General features: G+C 56.2%; 3 protein-coding genes across 15 annotated transcripts in view; 2 read left to right on the forward strand and 1 right to left on the reverse strand.

Annotated features, from left to right (window-relative positions):
• Nucleotides 1-5,228, forward strand: part of SLC35A2 (solute carrier family 35 member A2) — a 9,943-nt gene extending 4,715 nt beyond the window's left edge. The window contains exons 3-5 of one of the 3 annotated variants that reach the window (XM_031033625.2): nt 1,735-1,886; nt 3,403-3,543; nt 4,935-5,228. In XM_031033625.2, coding sequence (XP_030889485.1) covers nt 1,735-1,886; nt 3,403-3,543; nt 4,935-5,045 — 404 coding nt within the window. In that variant the 3' untranslated portion in view covers nt 5,046-5,228. Of the gene's footprint in view, nt 1-1,734; nt 1,887-2,812; nt 4,751-4,934 lie in introns of those variants that run through there. The other 2 variants (XM_006738377.3, XM_031033624.2) reach the window with 2 other exon arrangements.
• Nucleotides 5,229-5,310: 82 nt separating this feature from the next.
• Nucleotides 5,311-9,423, reverse strand: PQBP1 (polyglutamine binding protein 1). Of its 11 annotated transcripts, none has more exons than XM_031033629.2 (8): nt 9,241-9,366; nt 8,943-8,976; nt 8,729-8,828; nt 6,889-7,000; nt 6,501-6,613; nt 6,019-6,303; nt 5,729-5,792; nt 5,311-5,533 (listed from the first exon to the last, which is right to left on the reverse strand). In XM_031033629.2, the coding sequence occupies exons 3-8, from the start codon at nt 8,793-8,795 to the stop codon at nt 5,377-5,379; spliced, it is 798 nt and encodes a 265-aa protein (XP_030889489.1). In that variant the 5' UTR covers nt 8,796-8,828; nt 8,943-8,976; nt 9,241-9,366; the 3' UTR covers nt 5,311-5,376. The 11 variants fall into 11 exon arrangements, with proteins under 11 accessions (XP_030889489.1, XP_030889488.1, XP_081665048.1 ...); XM_031033628.2 differs by having other exon boundaries at nt 8,939-8,976; XM_081808922.1 differs by lacking the exon at nt 8,943-8,976 and having other exon boundaries at nt 9,310-9,423.
• Nucleotides 9,424-9,458: 35 nt separating this feature from the next.
• On the forward strand, nt 9,459-13,231 carry TIMM17B (translocase of inner mitochondrial membrane 17B). The gene is made up of 6 exons (XM_006738371.3): nt 9,459-9,599; nt 10,464-10,563; nt 11,560-11,623; nt 12,446-12,574; nt 12,668-12,778; nt 12,859-13,231. Exons 1-6 carry the CDS (start codon nt 9,574-9,576, stop codon nt 12,945-12,947), a joined length of 519 nt encoding a protein of 172 aa, XP_006738434.1. The 5' UTR covers nt 9,459-9,573; the 3' UTR covers nt 12,948-13,231.
• Nucleotides 13,232-14,963: the final 1,732 nt, after the last annotated feature.

Here is a 14,963-nt window from a genome sequence, read left to right on the forward strand (position 1 = left end):
TTTTTTTAAAGATTTTATTTATTTATTTGACAGAGAGAGACACAGCGAGAGAGGGAATACAAGCAGGGGGAATAGGAGAGGGAGAAGCAGGCTTCCCGCGGAGCAGGGAGCCCGATGCGGGGCTCGATCCCAGGACCCTGGGATCATGACCTGAGCCGAAGGCAGACGCTTAACGACTGAGCCACCCAGGCGCCCCTCCCTGTGCTGTACTTTTCATCCCTGTGACTTACTTATTTTTATAACTGGAACTTTGTACCTTGTAACCCCCTTCGCCTATTTCGCCCTTCTCCTACTCCCCTCCCCTCCAGCAACTACCAGTTCTCTAGGAGTCTATGAGTCTGTGTCTGTTTTTGTTGTTTGTTTGTTTTGTTTTTTAGATTCCAGGAGTCAGTGAAATCATTTGTCTTTCTTGGTCTAACTTCTTTCACTTGGCATAATGCCCTCAAGGTCCATCATCTGCTCTGTCCTCCCCCCCCCCCCCCGCCCCCCATCTGCTCTGTTCTCAGTTGATTGTGAGACACTTCAGGTGCTCACTGTGGCAGGCCCTGCCCTGGCTATGGAGGTGACTGTGCTAGCTGGGCAGGCTGCATCCTGCCCTCATGGGGCTGATCCTGCCCTTGGGGGGCTGATATTTTAAATGGGGAGAAACAAAGAGCCACAGCCTTAACCGCAGGCCTTCGCCTCAGATCTACAATTTCAACCCCTCCCCCATGTTTTTTTTCCCTTAAATCAAGTTTTGTGGTAAAACTTGGCCTGCCGCGATGTAGGGCTATTTGTATATCTGTGGTTTTTTTTTTTAATTTTTCTCATTTGGTGTGAACATTTACACAAGTCGCCGCAGAGATACGAATATGTGTGGTTATGGTGCGCAGCCCCCTGTGTGTGGGCATGTTACGTAAAGGATGTGCTCGATCTACCATGTTACTTTTCTGATGCCTGGAAAATGTCCAACACCCAAACCCCTGGGCCCAGAGAATTGGGGCTAGGGGTTCAAGATTGGTAATTACTCCCGGGATTGAGGCCGTGAAGGGCCAGGACGGGGTTTTGCGAACGAGCCCTCAGCACGAGGTCCCTGTGATAACCTTGTGCAGAGTTGTGGGGGTTTTCACAGAGAAGGTGAACTGCAAAAAAGTGCGGTGAGCTTTGCAGAGGCCTTAACTCTCCAGGAAGGTGTTCTCGTGTATTGGTGGGAGCAGGTCCCAACCAGACTTGGCTGCTGACTAGTCCAGCTTCCACTCTTCCCTGTGGCGAGGGCAGCTACATCAGTGTGTCACTGTCATTGTTTGTCTGGCGGACAGAGTGGGAGATGGCCCCTGCCCTCAGGCAGCTCGAGGGCCAGTAAGGAGCTAGGAGGAGTGTCAAAGTCGAGTCTCAAATGTCCCCTCTGGTCAGCAGCCTTGCATTCATACTCCTAAGGCCTCTACTTCACAAGCTAGTTCATGCTGACAATTTCATTGGATAGACGGGTATTGAGTGCTTGCCCTGAATGTGAGCTGAGTGAATATGGTCTGTGAGCCTCAGCCGCAGAGCTAAGGACGATTTTTTTGTGTCCATGAAACTGGTAGCCAAGAGGACTGCTGGAGATGTGGGGAAACTGAGAGCACAGGCCTCATTCGAGCCCTCAGGAAGTCAGAGCGTGGTGGGGAGACACAGGACCGGGCCCAGTCCTGGCCCTCAGAGGATCTTCAGTGCTAAAGAGGGCTGTCCTCCACCCCACCCCCCAATACACCCCAGGTAACGTGAAACACCTGGCGCTCTTCCTCCACGAGGCTGTCCTGGTGCAGTATGTGGACACACTCAAGCTCGCGGTGCCCTCTCTCATCTACACCTTGCAGAATAACCTCCAGTATGTTGCCATCTCCAACCTGCCGGCTGCCACTTTCCAGGTGAGCCCCATGCCCACTGTGGCCTCAGAGGGGTCAGCTGGGGTCAGGGAGGTAGGAGGCTGACGAGGGAGGGCTGCAGAGAGCTGGGGCTGTGTGTCACCTTTGAAATGTCCTTGGCTCTCCCTCGACCTCACTTTCTTCATCTGTGAGAATTGGGAATGGGATTGCCTCCTCACCAGGATGCTGGGACGGCTGAAAGAAATAATAATACCCGGGAAGATCCCTTGGTTGGCAATAGGTGGGCCTTTGGCTGTTTGCAGGCAGCCTTGGAAAACGGTTAAAGAGCCTGGATTCTGGGGCCAGGCTCCCTGGGTCCAAATCCCACCTCTGCTACTTCCCAGCTGGGTGATCTCTGGCAAGTCAGTTCACCTCTCTGTGCCTTAGTTTCCCCATCTTCCCATCGGACGTTACAATAGCGCCCACTTCATCTGCGCGAGCCCTGAAAGAATAGATTCGTGTGCCGTGCTCAGAGCCACTCTAGCACACAGCGGACACTGTGTCAATGTTTGCCGACGGTATCATCGTGGCTGATTTGCTTGCATCAGCACCTATTTATCAAGACCCCCCCCCCCGCCCTCGTCAGAGAGCCTGTCACTCGTTCACTCACCTGCTGCATGAGCTGGTTCACAGACAACAGCTATATTTACAGATGGTGATGTCTGGGCCGAGACGGGGCAGGTGCTTTGTTCCTCATCACACAGCCGGAAAATGGGGTTGGGACGCAGGCTTGGGTGTGGCCCGGGACTTCCTTGCGGAGCTGTGGACTTTCTGGGAGGCACCGCAGGGCTGTTTGGCGGCCTGCCAGTCAGTGGCCAAGGGCTGGGTAGCTTTATGGTCACCTGCCCCGCCCTGTCCTTCCAACCGGGCGCATGGGGGAGGGCGGCGGGGAACAGCCCTTAGTGCCTCCCGCCTGCATGCGCACGCAGGTGACGTACCAGCTGAAGATCCTGACCACGGCGCTGTTCTCCGTGCTCATGCTGAACCGCAGCCTCTCCCGGCTGCAGTGGGCCTCCTTGCTGCTCCTCTTCACGGGCGTCGCCATTGTCCAGGCACAGCAAGCTGGCGGCGGGGGCCCTCGGCCACTGGATCAGAACCCCGGGGCAGGCCTAGCGGCCGTCGTGGCCTCATGTCTGTCCTCGGGCTTCGCGGGCGTCTACTTCGAGAAGATCCTCAAGGGCAGCTCGGGCTCCGTGTGGCTGCGCAACCTGCAGCTGGGCCTCTTCGGCACGGCGCTGGGCCTGGTGGGGCTCTGGTGGGCCGAGGGCACCGCTGTGGCCCGCCGCGGCTTCTTTTTCGGGTACACGCCGGCCGTCTGGGGCGTGGTGCTCAACCAGGCCTTTGGCGGGCTGCTGGTGGCTGTTGTCGTTAAGTACGCCGACAACATCCTCAAGGGCTTCGCCACCTCCCTGTCCATCGTGCTGTCCACTGTTGCCTCCGTCCGCCTCTTCGGCTTCCACGTGGACCCGTTGTTCGCCCTGGGTGCTGGGCTGGTCATCGGTGCCGTCTACCTCTACAGTCTGCCCCGAGGTGCCGCCAAAGCCCCTGCCTCCGCCTCCGCCTCGGGGCCCTGCCCTCACCAGCAGCCGCCGGGGCAGCCGCCGCCCCCGAAGCTGTCTTCCCATCGCGGAGACCTCAGCACGGAGCCCTTTCTGCCCAAGTCAGTGCTGGTGAAGTGAGGGCTGGTGGGGGGGGGAGCAACAGGGAGGGGGGCTGGGTGGAGGGTGTTGGGCATCTGCAGGGACCTAAGCTGCCACTGCCTGGCTCCTCTGGGATTGGAAGAGTGTTTTCTCCCAGGTCGCAGAGACTTCTGGAGGGGCGTCACCGGAACCCCTCCTGGCAGACTGAGCCCCCCTCCCCTGGAGGGGGCTTTGAGAGCTGCCTCCTCTGCCGCAGTCAACCCCTCTGGGGGCTGGGCTGGCGGTATTGTCATTCAAGGCCTTTCTTTGCCTGCCTGCCTGCCCTCAGCTGGAGGTGTCCTGTCTTCCATGCCTGGGAGAGCCCCTCCCAGCAGTCCCTCCACCTTTGTAAGGACAAATTGGACAAAAATCCTACAGCTCTTTTAGTGACGGACGCCTGTGGGGTTCAGCTTCCTGTAGCTTGAGGCCTTCTGGCCTCCCTCACAACCACAATGGATCGCATTAGCAGCTCCGGTCTTTTTGTGTGTGTGGCCTTGGGGCAGCTTCCCTGACAGGAGACCCTTGGAAATGGGCCTCTTGTGGGCACCCCCCAGGAGAGAGGCAGGGGCAGGAGCTGAGATGTGCATCAGCCCGTTCCAGAGGAGGGGTTGTGCATCAGCCCGTTCCAGGGGAGGGTGTGGTAGGGGCCATCTGTTTTTTAGTGGTTTGGGAATTTGTGGTATAATCAGATAATTAATGATCTGGGGTGCCGGGGGGGGGGGGCAGGTGGGAGAGGTCCTTGAGTGGCTTGAATCTCAATGAATCTAAGACACTGTCAGATGCTGGATGCAGGGTTCTTTTCCGAGACATCCCGAGAGGGAAGATAAAGCTGCCAACCACTCTTGATCACGCACTGGCTGGATGAGGCACCCTTACTCTGTGATAGGGTGAGGGTGTCTTAAAATCGCTGAAATGTGGAACCTGCCCCCTGCACTCCCCAAAGCTTATTAACCCCTTAACTTGTCTCCCAGAATGTGTGTGTGCACGCGCGCGTGTGCATGCGTGCATTTGTGAGTGCGCACACGCACGCGCGGGAGATGCCTGGGCTGTCTTTGCTCTATGTAAATAGGGTCGTTGGATCTTTATTTTTGATTAAGTTGTGCTGATTTTTTTGGTTTGTTTTCTAAGGAACTGTAATGAACAAATGTCAGGAGACCCAATGCCAAATAAAGATGTTGTATTTATTTAGTCCACGTGTAGCTTTCTGACCCAGGGGACTCACTGTCTGCGTGGGCTCTGTTACTAACCCCAGGACTACCAGCCTCACAACTGCCGCCCTCGCTTGCTCAGGACGCCCGCCTGCCAGCCCGCCTGCCAGCCCCCCCCCCCCCAGCTGTCTGTGTTTCTCTCTTCCTCCCCATTCCTACCACAGGTTGCTCACCAAGGTGAAGGGTTCGTAGCTGCTGGGATTGAAGACGCTGGCCTGGCCTCCTTCTCCCCTCTTGCCCTGGCCCAACCAGGACCAAACTCTGATCAGTATTAGGGGTGGGGGGAGGTAGACACTGAACCCCCAACCTGGCCCCCCCACCCCCCCACCCTGCTCCCACGCAGGGGGGACACAACCAAACTCTGGTAATGAGGGCATGGACAGGACCCATCTCGGCCTCCAGCCCGCGTCGCCCCCATATCCTTGCCACTCCCATACTTTCTTAGGTGAGTTTTTGCAAATAAAATGTGTTTCGTATCTTGCCGGCTTGGGTTGGGAAGCCTCAAAAGCGCATGGGAAGGAAGCACTCAGGCCTCATGGGCACGATCCATCGAAAAGCTTTTATTAAAAACCCCCGGGGGCGGTGGGGGTGGCATGGCGGGGAGGCTCAGTCTTGTTGCTTGGTTCGTGAGGCCTCAGCGTTGGCCCGGAGCACAGCCCCCGGGGACGGGTAGGGGCGCTGCTGGAAGAGGGGCCCCGCTGCTGTCGTGTCTGCGCCCGTCTTGGCCTCATTCCGCTTGGGGAGTCCTGTTGACCATGTGCCCCTGGGGGTGAGACGGAGGATAGGAAATAGGGGTCAGGGCTTGAGAATATGGGATGTGGTAGGCACTCCCCTCTCTCCTCCCTCCCCTCTACTACAACAACTGACACATGGGGGAAGGAAATAGGAGGAAAGGAATGGTCACCGGCGCAAGGGAGTCACGAGCAAAGAGAAGGGCTTGTGAGGGGTTCTCATTTACCGAGGTGCATCCGAGTATGAGCTGGGGTCCATGGGGTCTAACTCTTCATCCTTCCGGCTTGCCACTGAGGAAGGAGGTGGCAGAGTGAGGTTTTCGGTAGAGGCACGAGGAGCCCCGATCACCAAACTCCCCCATCCCAGGAAGAAATGGAGCGCATGTCTGTGTGGCCCGCAGCACCATGCCCCAGGCCGCGGATTCAGGCCATCGCGGGAGCAAAGTGAGGGTCTCCCCCACATGGCACGCCCATGGCGCCTCACCTGCCTCAGTCCTGGCCCTGCTGCCCAGCTTACCCTTCTTGCTCTTGGGGTAGGGGGCCAGCTCTTCCCGGCGGTGATGGCGCCGTTCCTTGCTCTCTTCCCGGTCCGACTTGTCGTACCCCCGGTCCCGGTCCCGATCCCTGTCCCGCTCTCTCTCTCTGTCCACTTTGTCATAACCACGCTCTCGGTCTCGGTCCGACTTCTCGTGGCCCCGGTCCGACTTCTCGTGGCCCCGGTCCGACTTCTCGTGGCCTCGGTCTGACTTCTCGTGGCCCCGGTCCGACTTCTCGTGGCCCCGGTCTGACTTCTCCTCAGCATCTGGAGACACAAAAGCCTTGAAGTGACCTTCCTCCTCCCATCTCAGGCCCCCAGCAGCCTCTGCCTTCAACAACCCCCCTTGCCTGGGGTTGGGCCTGCCTGTCTCACCTGCCCCTTCCCCGACCCACTATCATTTATCTGACCCCTCTCTGAGAACTGCAGAACCACTTGAGGCGCCCTCCAATCTGCCGGCTCACCTGCATTACTGGTCCTGAGCTTCTTGGCCGATTTGGTAACGACGGAGTTGGGGTCGTGTGGGGAGAGCCAGGACACGAGGTCTGTGTCCACATTCCAGTAGTAAGGGAGCCCGCTGCGGGGCAGTGGGAGGGAAGGAGGGAGGGGGAGAGAGGAGGGGGAAAGGGGGGGAAGGAGGGAGGGAAGGAGTGTCAGCTAAGATGTCCTCTCCTTATAGCCTCAACTCCTGTCTCCCCAATCTCTACTATACCTGCCCCATGTCAGGACCCCGGAGGGAGGACCCCCAGACCTCTTCCCTATGTTCCCCATTTACCCCAAGGCCAGGGACAGCACAGGAAAGGTGAAGTCAGACGTCAGCTCCCCCCCCACCGCCCAGTTCCCCAGGCTCACCAGGAAGGGTCAAACACCTTGTACCAGCTTGGTGGCAGGCCCTCCAACCGGGTGGCCTCATAGTCCACAGGGTCATCATCGTAGTCCTCAGCAATGATCTCTTCCTCTGGTTCTGGCAGAATAGCGGGGTGGAGGAAAGCAGTAAGGACCAGAGGGATTCTCATCCTATGGTCAGAGCCTGGAGAGACACTCAAATTCACATGGACCACGTGTGTGTGTGTGGGGTGGGGGGAGTGCATCAGGTCTCACCTGCTGTGGCAAATATCACATTCCAAATCCAAGTGTCTGAGCATCAGGGGATTTGCCAAAAAATGTACCTAAATCTCTTCTGTTTCTGGGTTTGGATAAGATTTGAGATTTGATACTGTTACCCTGACCTATCTGATTTCAGAATTTAGACAAGGATTCATCAAAACAAGTGTAGCCTCCAGTTCCTGCATTCAGGAAGCATGCAACACCATGCTATCCAAATCTATTTGGATAAAAGAAGTTTGAACAGTAAGGGGTTGTTCTGAAAATACATTCAAATCTATTCAGCTCCCAAGCTTGGCAAATCCGGGGTTTCTGATTCTGTCTATTGAGTAGCAAGTCTGGATGGCAAGGGATATATCTAAACACTGCTCTGAATCCATTCAGGTCCTAGGCCTGACACATAGCAGGCCTGCAGCAGCTGCCAGTTACTATTGGTAAAATAAAAGAGGCATATGTTGTCAGCTTGGTACATGACCCTCAGTAGGCCTACCACAGATTTCAGCTGTGGATAGAACTAACAATGAAATGTATATGTCAGCAACAGCATACTGCCTGTCACACAATAGGCCCAAAGTAGATGTGAACTATAATCATCAGTATTGTTAGTAAGATGTATATTCCATCAGCACAGGGCCCAGTACTCAATAGGCTTAAAATAAATTATCGATGATCATTATCAGTATTATTAACCACAAGATCTATGCGTGCCACAGAGTAGCTTGTAACAGATGGCATTTATCAATGAGGTGAAAATAAGATGTACTTTCCAGTGCCTCGCACACTGTAGCCCAAAACAGATGCAAAAAAAAAAAAGATGCCACTTACTGACAATGAGGTGTAAATATTAGCAGGAGCAGCCCAGTAGGCATAAATGATAGATCCTTTCATTATCTTCTACCATTAGCCATGATGTGTATGCCAAGCACTCAGGCCCAAAATACATGTCAGCTACTGATACGGTGAACAATAAGGTATAGATCACTAGCATCATGCCTGGCACCACAGTCGGTCTAAAATAATGTAATCACGGGCACCTGGGTGGCTCAGTCGTTAAGTGTCTGCCTTCGGCTCAGGTCATGATCCCAGGGTCCTGGGATTGAGCCCCACATCAGGCTCCCTGTTGGGCGGGAAGCCTGCTTCTCCCTCTCCCACTCCCGCTGCTTGTGTTCCTGCTCTCGCTATCTCTCTGTGTCAAATATATAAATAAAATCTTTAAAAAAAAAAGTAATCACTAGGGTAAATAACAAAGTATCAGCATCCTGCTACCGTCTAGGGAAGATGTAAGCTGTCTTTACCGTAGAATACTTTGTAATCACTTACAGGGATTGTTAGATGGATTGCACGTGGCATACAATAGGCCCCCCAAAAAAGGCATTAGGTGTCAATATTAAGCACGAAATATGTATTCCCCACCCCCACCCCCGCCCGCAGTAGGAATGGATGTCAGGAAGCCATATTGCTAACAATGTCCGCCACCCCACTGATTGGTGCGCAATAGGCCCATGCTAGGTATCGAGTGGCGGTATCAACAACAAAGTGCCTGCCAAGGCTGGCACATGGTAGGCCCATCTGCTTTTAGCTCGCTCACCGGGCTCCAGATGTTTGAGGATGCCTCTCTTGGCCAAGCGGGTCTGCAGCGCAACAGGCAACGGCATAGTGGATAGCAGACAGACCTAGGGACGGACGGACTGACAGGCAAACGCACACACAAAAAAACCAGCTCAAATGAGGATTCAAATCCCGATCCTAAAAATCAAGCGCCTCCTCCCAGCATATACTCATCTGGACCCCCACTTACCCACCTGCACCAACAGCTGGCTGGACGGAATCGACGCGCTAAAAGGTGGAAGATAGGTGCAATGCCACCCAAACTCCCACCGACACCCGCCTCGAGACTGGGTGTTCCAGGACCCAGTTCCCCTCCCGGGCCCAGGCTCCGCCCACCGCCGAAGGGGCCAAGCTCAGTTCCCCCGCGCCCAGGAATGGGCTCACCCAACGTCCCCCAAAGACTGCCGGGTGGGAGGAACCAATGCGTTGGGAGGGGGGAGCAGAGTGCAGCACCTCCTCCAGCTGCAAAAAATGCACCCACCCCGACATTACCAATGCAATCACGCGAGTAGTGGAAGGCTGTCAGACCGGCCGCCCCTCCCTCGTCGCGGCTAGGATCACCAGCACCACACGACTGCCCTCTCCCAAAGCACAGAATGAGGTCCTCCCTCCCCGAGGCTTGAAGGAACTGGGCCGGCGCTCAGGCTACGGTACAGATGACGCAAACCTGGGGGGCCAATAAGAGCGTGGCCCTGGCCTGACGAGCGCCAAGCGACCCAATCGCAGGCCTGGAATGGGTGGAGAGCTCGGGCGCCTCTGTGCGTTTACGGCGGGGGCGTGGCCCGGCCGAGGCTTAGCCAGACTGCGCGGCCGGACGCCGGCGCCATGGAGGAGTACGCTCGGGAGCCTTGGTACGGCGATGGGCACAGGCCCCGGGACTGTTGCTGCGGCGCCACGGCCAGCTGTGGGAGGCGGGCGGGGGAGGCGCCGGCCACACCGCGCCACGTCCCAGACTCGGGAGACCCTTAAACATTTGTGGTCTCCTTCCGTTCCCCTCCGCTTCGTTCCTCCCACTCGGGCTCCGTTAAGAGGGGCCGCAGCCGTGTGCCTGGAGACGGTACGGTGCCGGACCAACTGCTCCCAAGTGTCCCCGGACTCCGTTATCTCCTCAGTTCCTTTTTGTTAACGAAAAGAGACACGCTGGTCGAGTCCATTCCAGCCCGGGGGGGGTGGTGGCGGTTGTCGAACGGAAATCCCCACGCGTGGCTTTTCCGAGGTCGCTTTAGCGAATGGGGGCGGGGCCTGGGTGAGCCTATTGCGGACGAGCCGGATCCTTCCCCCTCCGTCTGCTCTTGGTTTTTCCCAGTTGGGGCGGGTTGAAAAAGAGGGAAGAGGGCGGGGTTTGGTCGGACGTGCTCATTGTCGGAGAGGGGGGTGCGACCCCGTCCTGCTTTAATAACAGTACTAGCAAATTGACGCTTCCACAGCGCTGATCCAAACGTGCCCACTCCGCGTGTATCAGTTGATTGAATCTTTGGTAGTAGGAAAGCAGTTGGCTGATTCCTTGGTTGGCTGCGAGGGGAGGGGCGGACAGGGCCAAGACTAATGTTTTCCCTTTTGCACCATTTCTTGCTGAAATGAGGGGGGAAATAATATTATCTGAAGTGCTGCTTCCCATTCGAGTGACTTGCCTTCTCCCAGTTGGAAGGAGTCCATGCAACATGGGAGGGGGAAGAGGGGCTCACTTAACCCCGCCCTCCCCTTCCGGCTTGCAGCCCATGGCGAATTGTGGACGATTGCGGAGGAGCCTTCACTATGGGTGTCATCGGCGGTGGAGTCTTCCAGGCCATCAAGGGCTTCCGCAACGCCCCTGTCGTGAGTCGTGGTCGTCCCTGGGTGGTGCGGGGGTCCTGCCCTGCCCACACGGGATACTTCGCTGAAAACTGCTTGGAGCTGCCATGACTTACTCATTCTGGTGCCTGTTAGCCTACTGTGTGCCAGGCCTGGCTCCAGGATCTGTGGTTTGGGAAGAACTGCAAATATGGCCCTGTGTCCCTTGCCCCCACCACCCAAGTGGGGCTCCTCTGTGGAAATGCCGTGCTGTCAAAACGATCCCAAATCCTCAATGTATGTGCAAAGCCAGAGAGATTTTCCCCAGAGGCAGATTACCTGGATACAGGGAAGTGACAGGAGTTTAACTGGCAGAAGGAGGACAGCCTTAAAGTTAAGAAAATGCTTTTAATGTAACCTAATCAGTTCTCTCTCTCTGCCCACCCTCTTCCAAGATTTTATCAAACATCATGGCTTTAAATGCCATCCATTTGCCAAGGTCTCTGCAGTTTATATATCTAGTCCTGTCCCTCCCCTCAACTCCTGGAACTCTTTCCTAGATCTTTGCCCAGATTTCCTGTTCCCATCCTCAAGGTCTCAGCACAATCCCCCACCCCCCTTTAGAGTCCTTTCCTGACCCCTCAGTCATTATCATGTCTCTTGATCCCACTTCCTCCAGGGTGTGTATTGCTGTGTGAAGCTATCTTGTAGATCTGTACCTCTGCTGGGGATCTGTCTCTCCCACTGTAACGTGAACTCTGAGAGAGCGGGGGCTAGGTCTGTCTCAGTCACCATCCCTACATTACAGCATGGTGCCTGGTGCTTAGGTGCTAGTGATCACTGAATGAATGAGAACTTCTCAACCCACGGCTGAGAACGCCCATGTAAGGGTGCTCCCCAGCCTCCGAGTTCTCGGCCCCTGCTCCCCATCTCTACTCCTGATACCCCTGACCTGTCGTGTTCCCTCTCTTAAAACCTAGAAACCCTGCGTGCCAGGGCCCTCATCCCTGTTCTGACTCCCTACCTCCTTACTTTTCCCAGGGAATTCGGCACCGACTGAGAGGTAGTGCCAACGCTGTGAGGATCCGAGCCCCCCAGATTGGAGGTGAGAGGCTTGGAGAGACCTAGGAGCTGGGATGCAGAGTTGGGGGTGGTCGCTCCTGTGGTTCTAGACTGCAAATTGGGGTCCACATTCCAGCCCCAGCTCTGCCTGGGACTTCCAGGACAGTGATGTTTCCCAATAATTTAATATGGAGGGTCAGGAATGTGGATTCTGGAGCTTAAATCCAGGTCCCGGATCTTCCCTGATGCATGACTTTGGGTTCGTGGCTTCACCTCTCCAAACCTCATCGGTAACGTGGGGATGGTGATAGCAATAACCACCTAAATTGTTTTGTAAGTTACATCATTTACATTTACATCATTTACAGAGAACTTACTAAGTGCTGGTTGCTCTGCTAAACACTTTAATAAGAAGAACGAATTTAAGACTTCAGAATCAGTGCCTAGAACGGGTCCTGGCGCACAGCAAGGTCTCAAGAAACACTTTAACTATCCTAGTGTTAATCGGCTTTCATAGCCTGTTTTCGTCTCCCTTAAACCAAGATTGGAATTCCAACTCGGTGTGATGGTTAGGAAGATCAAAGTTGCTCTGTTCAAAGCCACACCAAGATAAATCTGCTTGTAAACACTTGTCAAACCCCTACAAAGGTGAGGGGAATGCCCTTGGCAATTAGAGATCGCTTGACAAAGGAGCAGCCTCGGGCAGACGGGGAATATCCCCTAGGAGTTTACTCTCTGCCTTTGTGTCTGGGTTTTTCTCCCCATTCATTGCCCGAGCGTTCAGGCCTTGGAAGTCCGCAGACACTGAGCTCTGGATTTTGGGGGATTCCTCAGGAACACTGATTCGGCCTCGGTCTCCCTGCAGGTAGCTTCGCGGTGTGGGGGGGCCTGTTCTCCACCATCGACTGCGGCCTGGTGCGCCTGCGGGGCAAAGAAGATCCTTGGAACTCCATCACCAGCGGAGCATTGACCGGGGCCGTGCTGGCGGCCCGCAGTGAGTGCCCCAGCCCCTGGCCCCCAGCCCCAGCCCCTTCTGCCCTGTTCTGCCTGCCCTCACCTCTTTCTCCCTGCCTCTTCACTCTCCCAGGTGGCCCACTGGCCATGGTGGGCTCGGCAATGATGGGGGGTATCCTCCTGGCCCTCATAGAGGGTGTTGGCATCCTCCTTACTCGCTACACTGCCCAGCAGTTCCGCAATGGTGAGTATCTGACAGATGCTGCTCAGGGAGAGGTGCAAAATGCGTTGCCCCTCACCCTTACCTGATTCTTTCCTCTCCAGCACCCCCGTTCCTGGAGGACCCCAGCCAGCTGCCCCCTAAGGAGGGTACCTCAGCCCCAGGCTATCCCGGCTATCAGCAGTACCACTGAGGAAGTGACTGCCTATCATCACCACCGTGGGAGCTCCTCCTCCGTTCCCTCCCCGATGATCTACCTCGAAGGGAGGGCTGGCTCCCAGTTGGCCCTGGGACCCTCCAGAGAGGGCCTCTACTCTGCTCCCTTGTCCCAGGGTGGGGGGTGGGGCACCCCAGCTGCCCTGATGGATGGGTCCCCTTCTCAGGGCACCCCAACCCCAAATTCACATGTAACAAGTTCTCACCCCAGCTCCTTTTCCTCACGCCCTGATGAGTATTTAAAGCCAGTTTTGAAATGCCTGTGTTTGTACTCCTTGAGCCACGCGTGTTGGGAGCCCCTCCTTAGGACAAGGGGCAGAGCCCTCTTCAGGGACTCAGAAGTCCTAGAACTTGGAGTCCCATAGAGAGTGGGCTCTAGTAAATGTCTGTGGGATGAATGAGCAGGAGGGGGAATGAATCATGAATCAAGATGTGAATAGGTACATGAATAAGGGTGTGTGGGGGCCAAGTGATGACTCGTAGGCAGACAAGAACAGGCTTGGCAAAGAAGTGAGTGAACAGAAGGATTACTGGGGTGGGGAAGGGGAGTAGTTCTGCACCTTGCATCCCTGAGCCCTCCCGCCCATGCCCCCATTGCCAAGGCTAGGAAATCTGATCTCACAGTCACTTCTGGCTCTCTGGATCCCAGTCACCCCATTTGTGAATGTGATCTCCCTCTGTGCTTCCCCATGGACCTGGGATGGAAGTAGGGGTCAGAAGGATCCAGCTTGCTTTTTTTAAAGATTTTGTTTGACAGACAGCGAGAGAGGGAACACAAGCAGGGGGAGTGGGAGAGGGAGAAGCAGGTTTCCCGCGGAGCAGGGAGCCCCATGCGGGGCTCGATCCCAGGACCCCGGGATCATGACCTGAGCTGAAGGCAGACGCCTAACGACCGAGCCCCCCAGGCACCCCGAAGGATCCAGCTTTCTTGAGGAAGCTGCCCTGTGTCAGTCTCCTGCACCACAGAGCTACTTCTCCACTGATGTTCAGTGTTGCAGTTGTTTAAGAGCAACCATAAAATAACCAGAAAAGAGTTTTCATATTGGGGTGGGGGCATTATGAGAAAGAGATTTTTCTGGAGGGACATTGGCCCCAAACGCTGTCTCTTCCATGCAAACCCCTACATGCATGGGGCCAACACTGTCACCACTGGGGTGCAGATGGCCTCACGGGGACCTAAGAACTGTGTCTTCTAGTGCAAGTCGTTACAAAGAGGTGATGTCCTTAGACAAGATTGCTTCCTGCGGGTAAAAATAGAGTCCCTGACCTCCCAACGGCCTGGGTGCCCCCATAGTAGCAGAACTGCGACACGGCCCGCTTGTGCGCCTTGGTGCCAGGCGGTTGGCAGCCGCCAGGGGGTTGGCAGCCGCCAGGCTGGAGACTCAGGGAAGCAAGGTGGGGGAGGCCTAACGGCACTGTGAGCACGGCCCTCGCAGGGCCCCGGCGCCGGCCTCGAGCTCCGAGCTCCGAGCTCCAGGGGCGCATTGGTTTAGGACCCAGGGTCTTCCAGGCTGTGATCCTTTCTGGGCGAGACCCCTTCTTCACCGCCGGGCCCCATTCCCCCAGCTCCCCGCGCGCCCCGCGTATCTTCAGACCCCATCCTGCCCCTATCAAACACTGCCCCGCTAGCTGCTCCCAGTCTTTCCCATCCGCGAGTCCGTAGGCCCCACTCACGCGGCTGTGGTGTCCGCAGACTATCCGCAGGCCCCCTCCTGTCTTTCCTCCCTGTCCTCTAAGGATCCTGCAGGCCCTTACCTCTTTTACGTATCAACTGGCTCCTCTGAGGCCACATCCCTGCTGTAGCTCCCCGGTCCCCTCCAGATGGGCTGGGCTCCTACAGGCCCCTTCCAGCCGCAGCTCCCCGGCCCTCCCCAGTCTCTAGCCCGAACCTCTGCCCGGCTTCAGGCCCCGCCCCCTCCCGCTCCTTAAGGGTCGGCCCCTGCAGGTGCACCCGAACACGCGGGCCCTCCGCCCTCCTCTCGCGCCCCCGGGA

The sequence above is a fragment of the Leptonychotes weddellii genome, chromosome X (assembly GCF_054177405.1).
Source record: "Leptonychotes weddellii isolate Sample4059 chromosome X, ASM5417740v2, whole genome shotgun sequence".
Classification (NCBI taxonomy): domain Eukaryota; kingdom Metazoa; phylum Chordata; class Mammalia; order Carnivora; family Phocidae; genus Leptonychotes; species Leptonychotes weddellii.

Bases quoted from the DNA above. Each gene is read 5' to 3' on its own strand.
- TIMM17B (XM_006738371.3), top strand. From the start codon at position 9,574: ATGGAGGAGTACGCTCGGGAGCCTTG. The intron at 10,564-11,559 runs GTGAGTCGTGGT...TACTTTTCCCAG, and splicing joins GCTTCCGCAACGCCCCTGTC to GGAATTCGGCACCGACTGAG. The intron at 12,779-12,858 runs GTGAGTATCTGA...TTTCCTCTCCAG, and splicing joins TGCCCAGCAGTTCCGCAATG to CACCCCCGTTCCTGGAGGAC.
- PQBP1 (XM_081808922.1), bottom strand. From the start codon at position 8,795: ATGCCGTTGCCTGTTGCGCTGCAGACCCGCTTGGCCAAGAGAGGCATC. The intron at 6,614-6,888 runs GTGAGCCTGGGG...ACTGCCCCGCAG, and splicing joins AAGGTGTTTGACCCTTCCTG to CGGGCTCCCTTACTACTGGA. The intron at 5,793-6,018 runs GTAAGCTGGGCA...CTCCTTCCTCAG, and splicing joins CTACCCCAAGAGCAAGAAGG to TGGCAAGCCGGAAGGATGAA.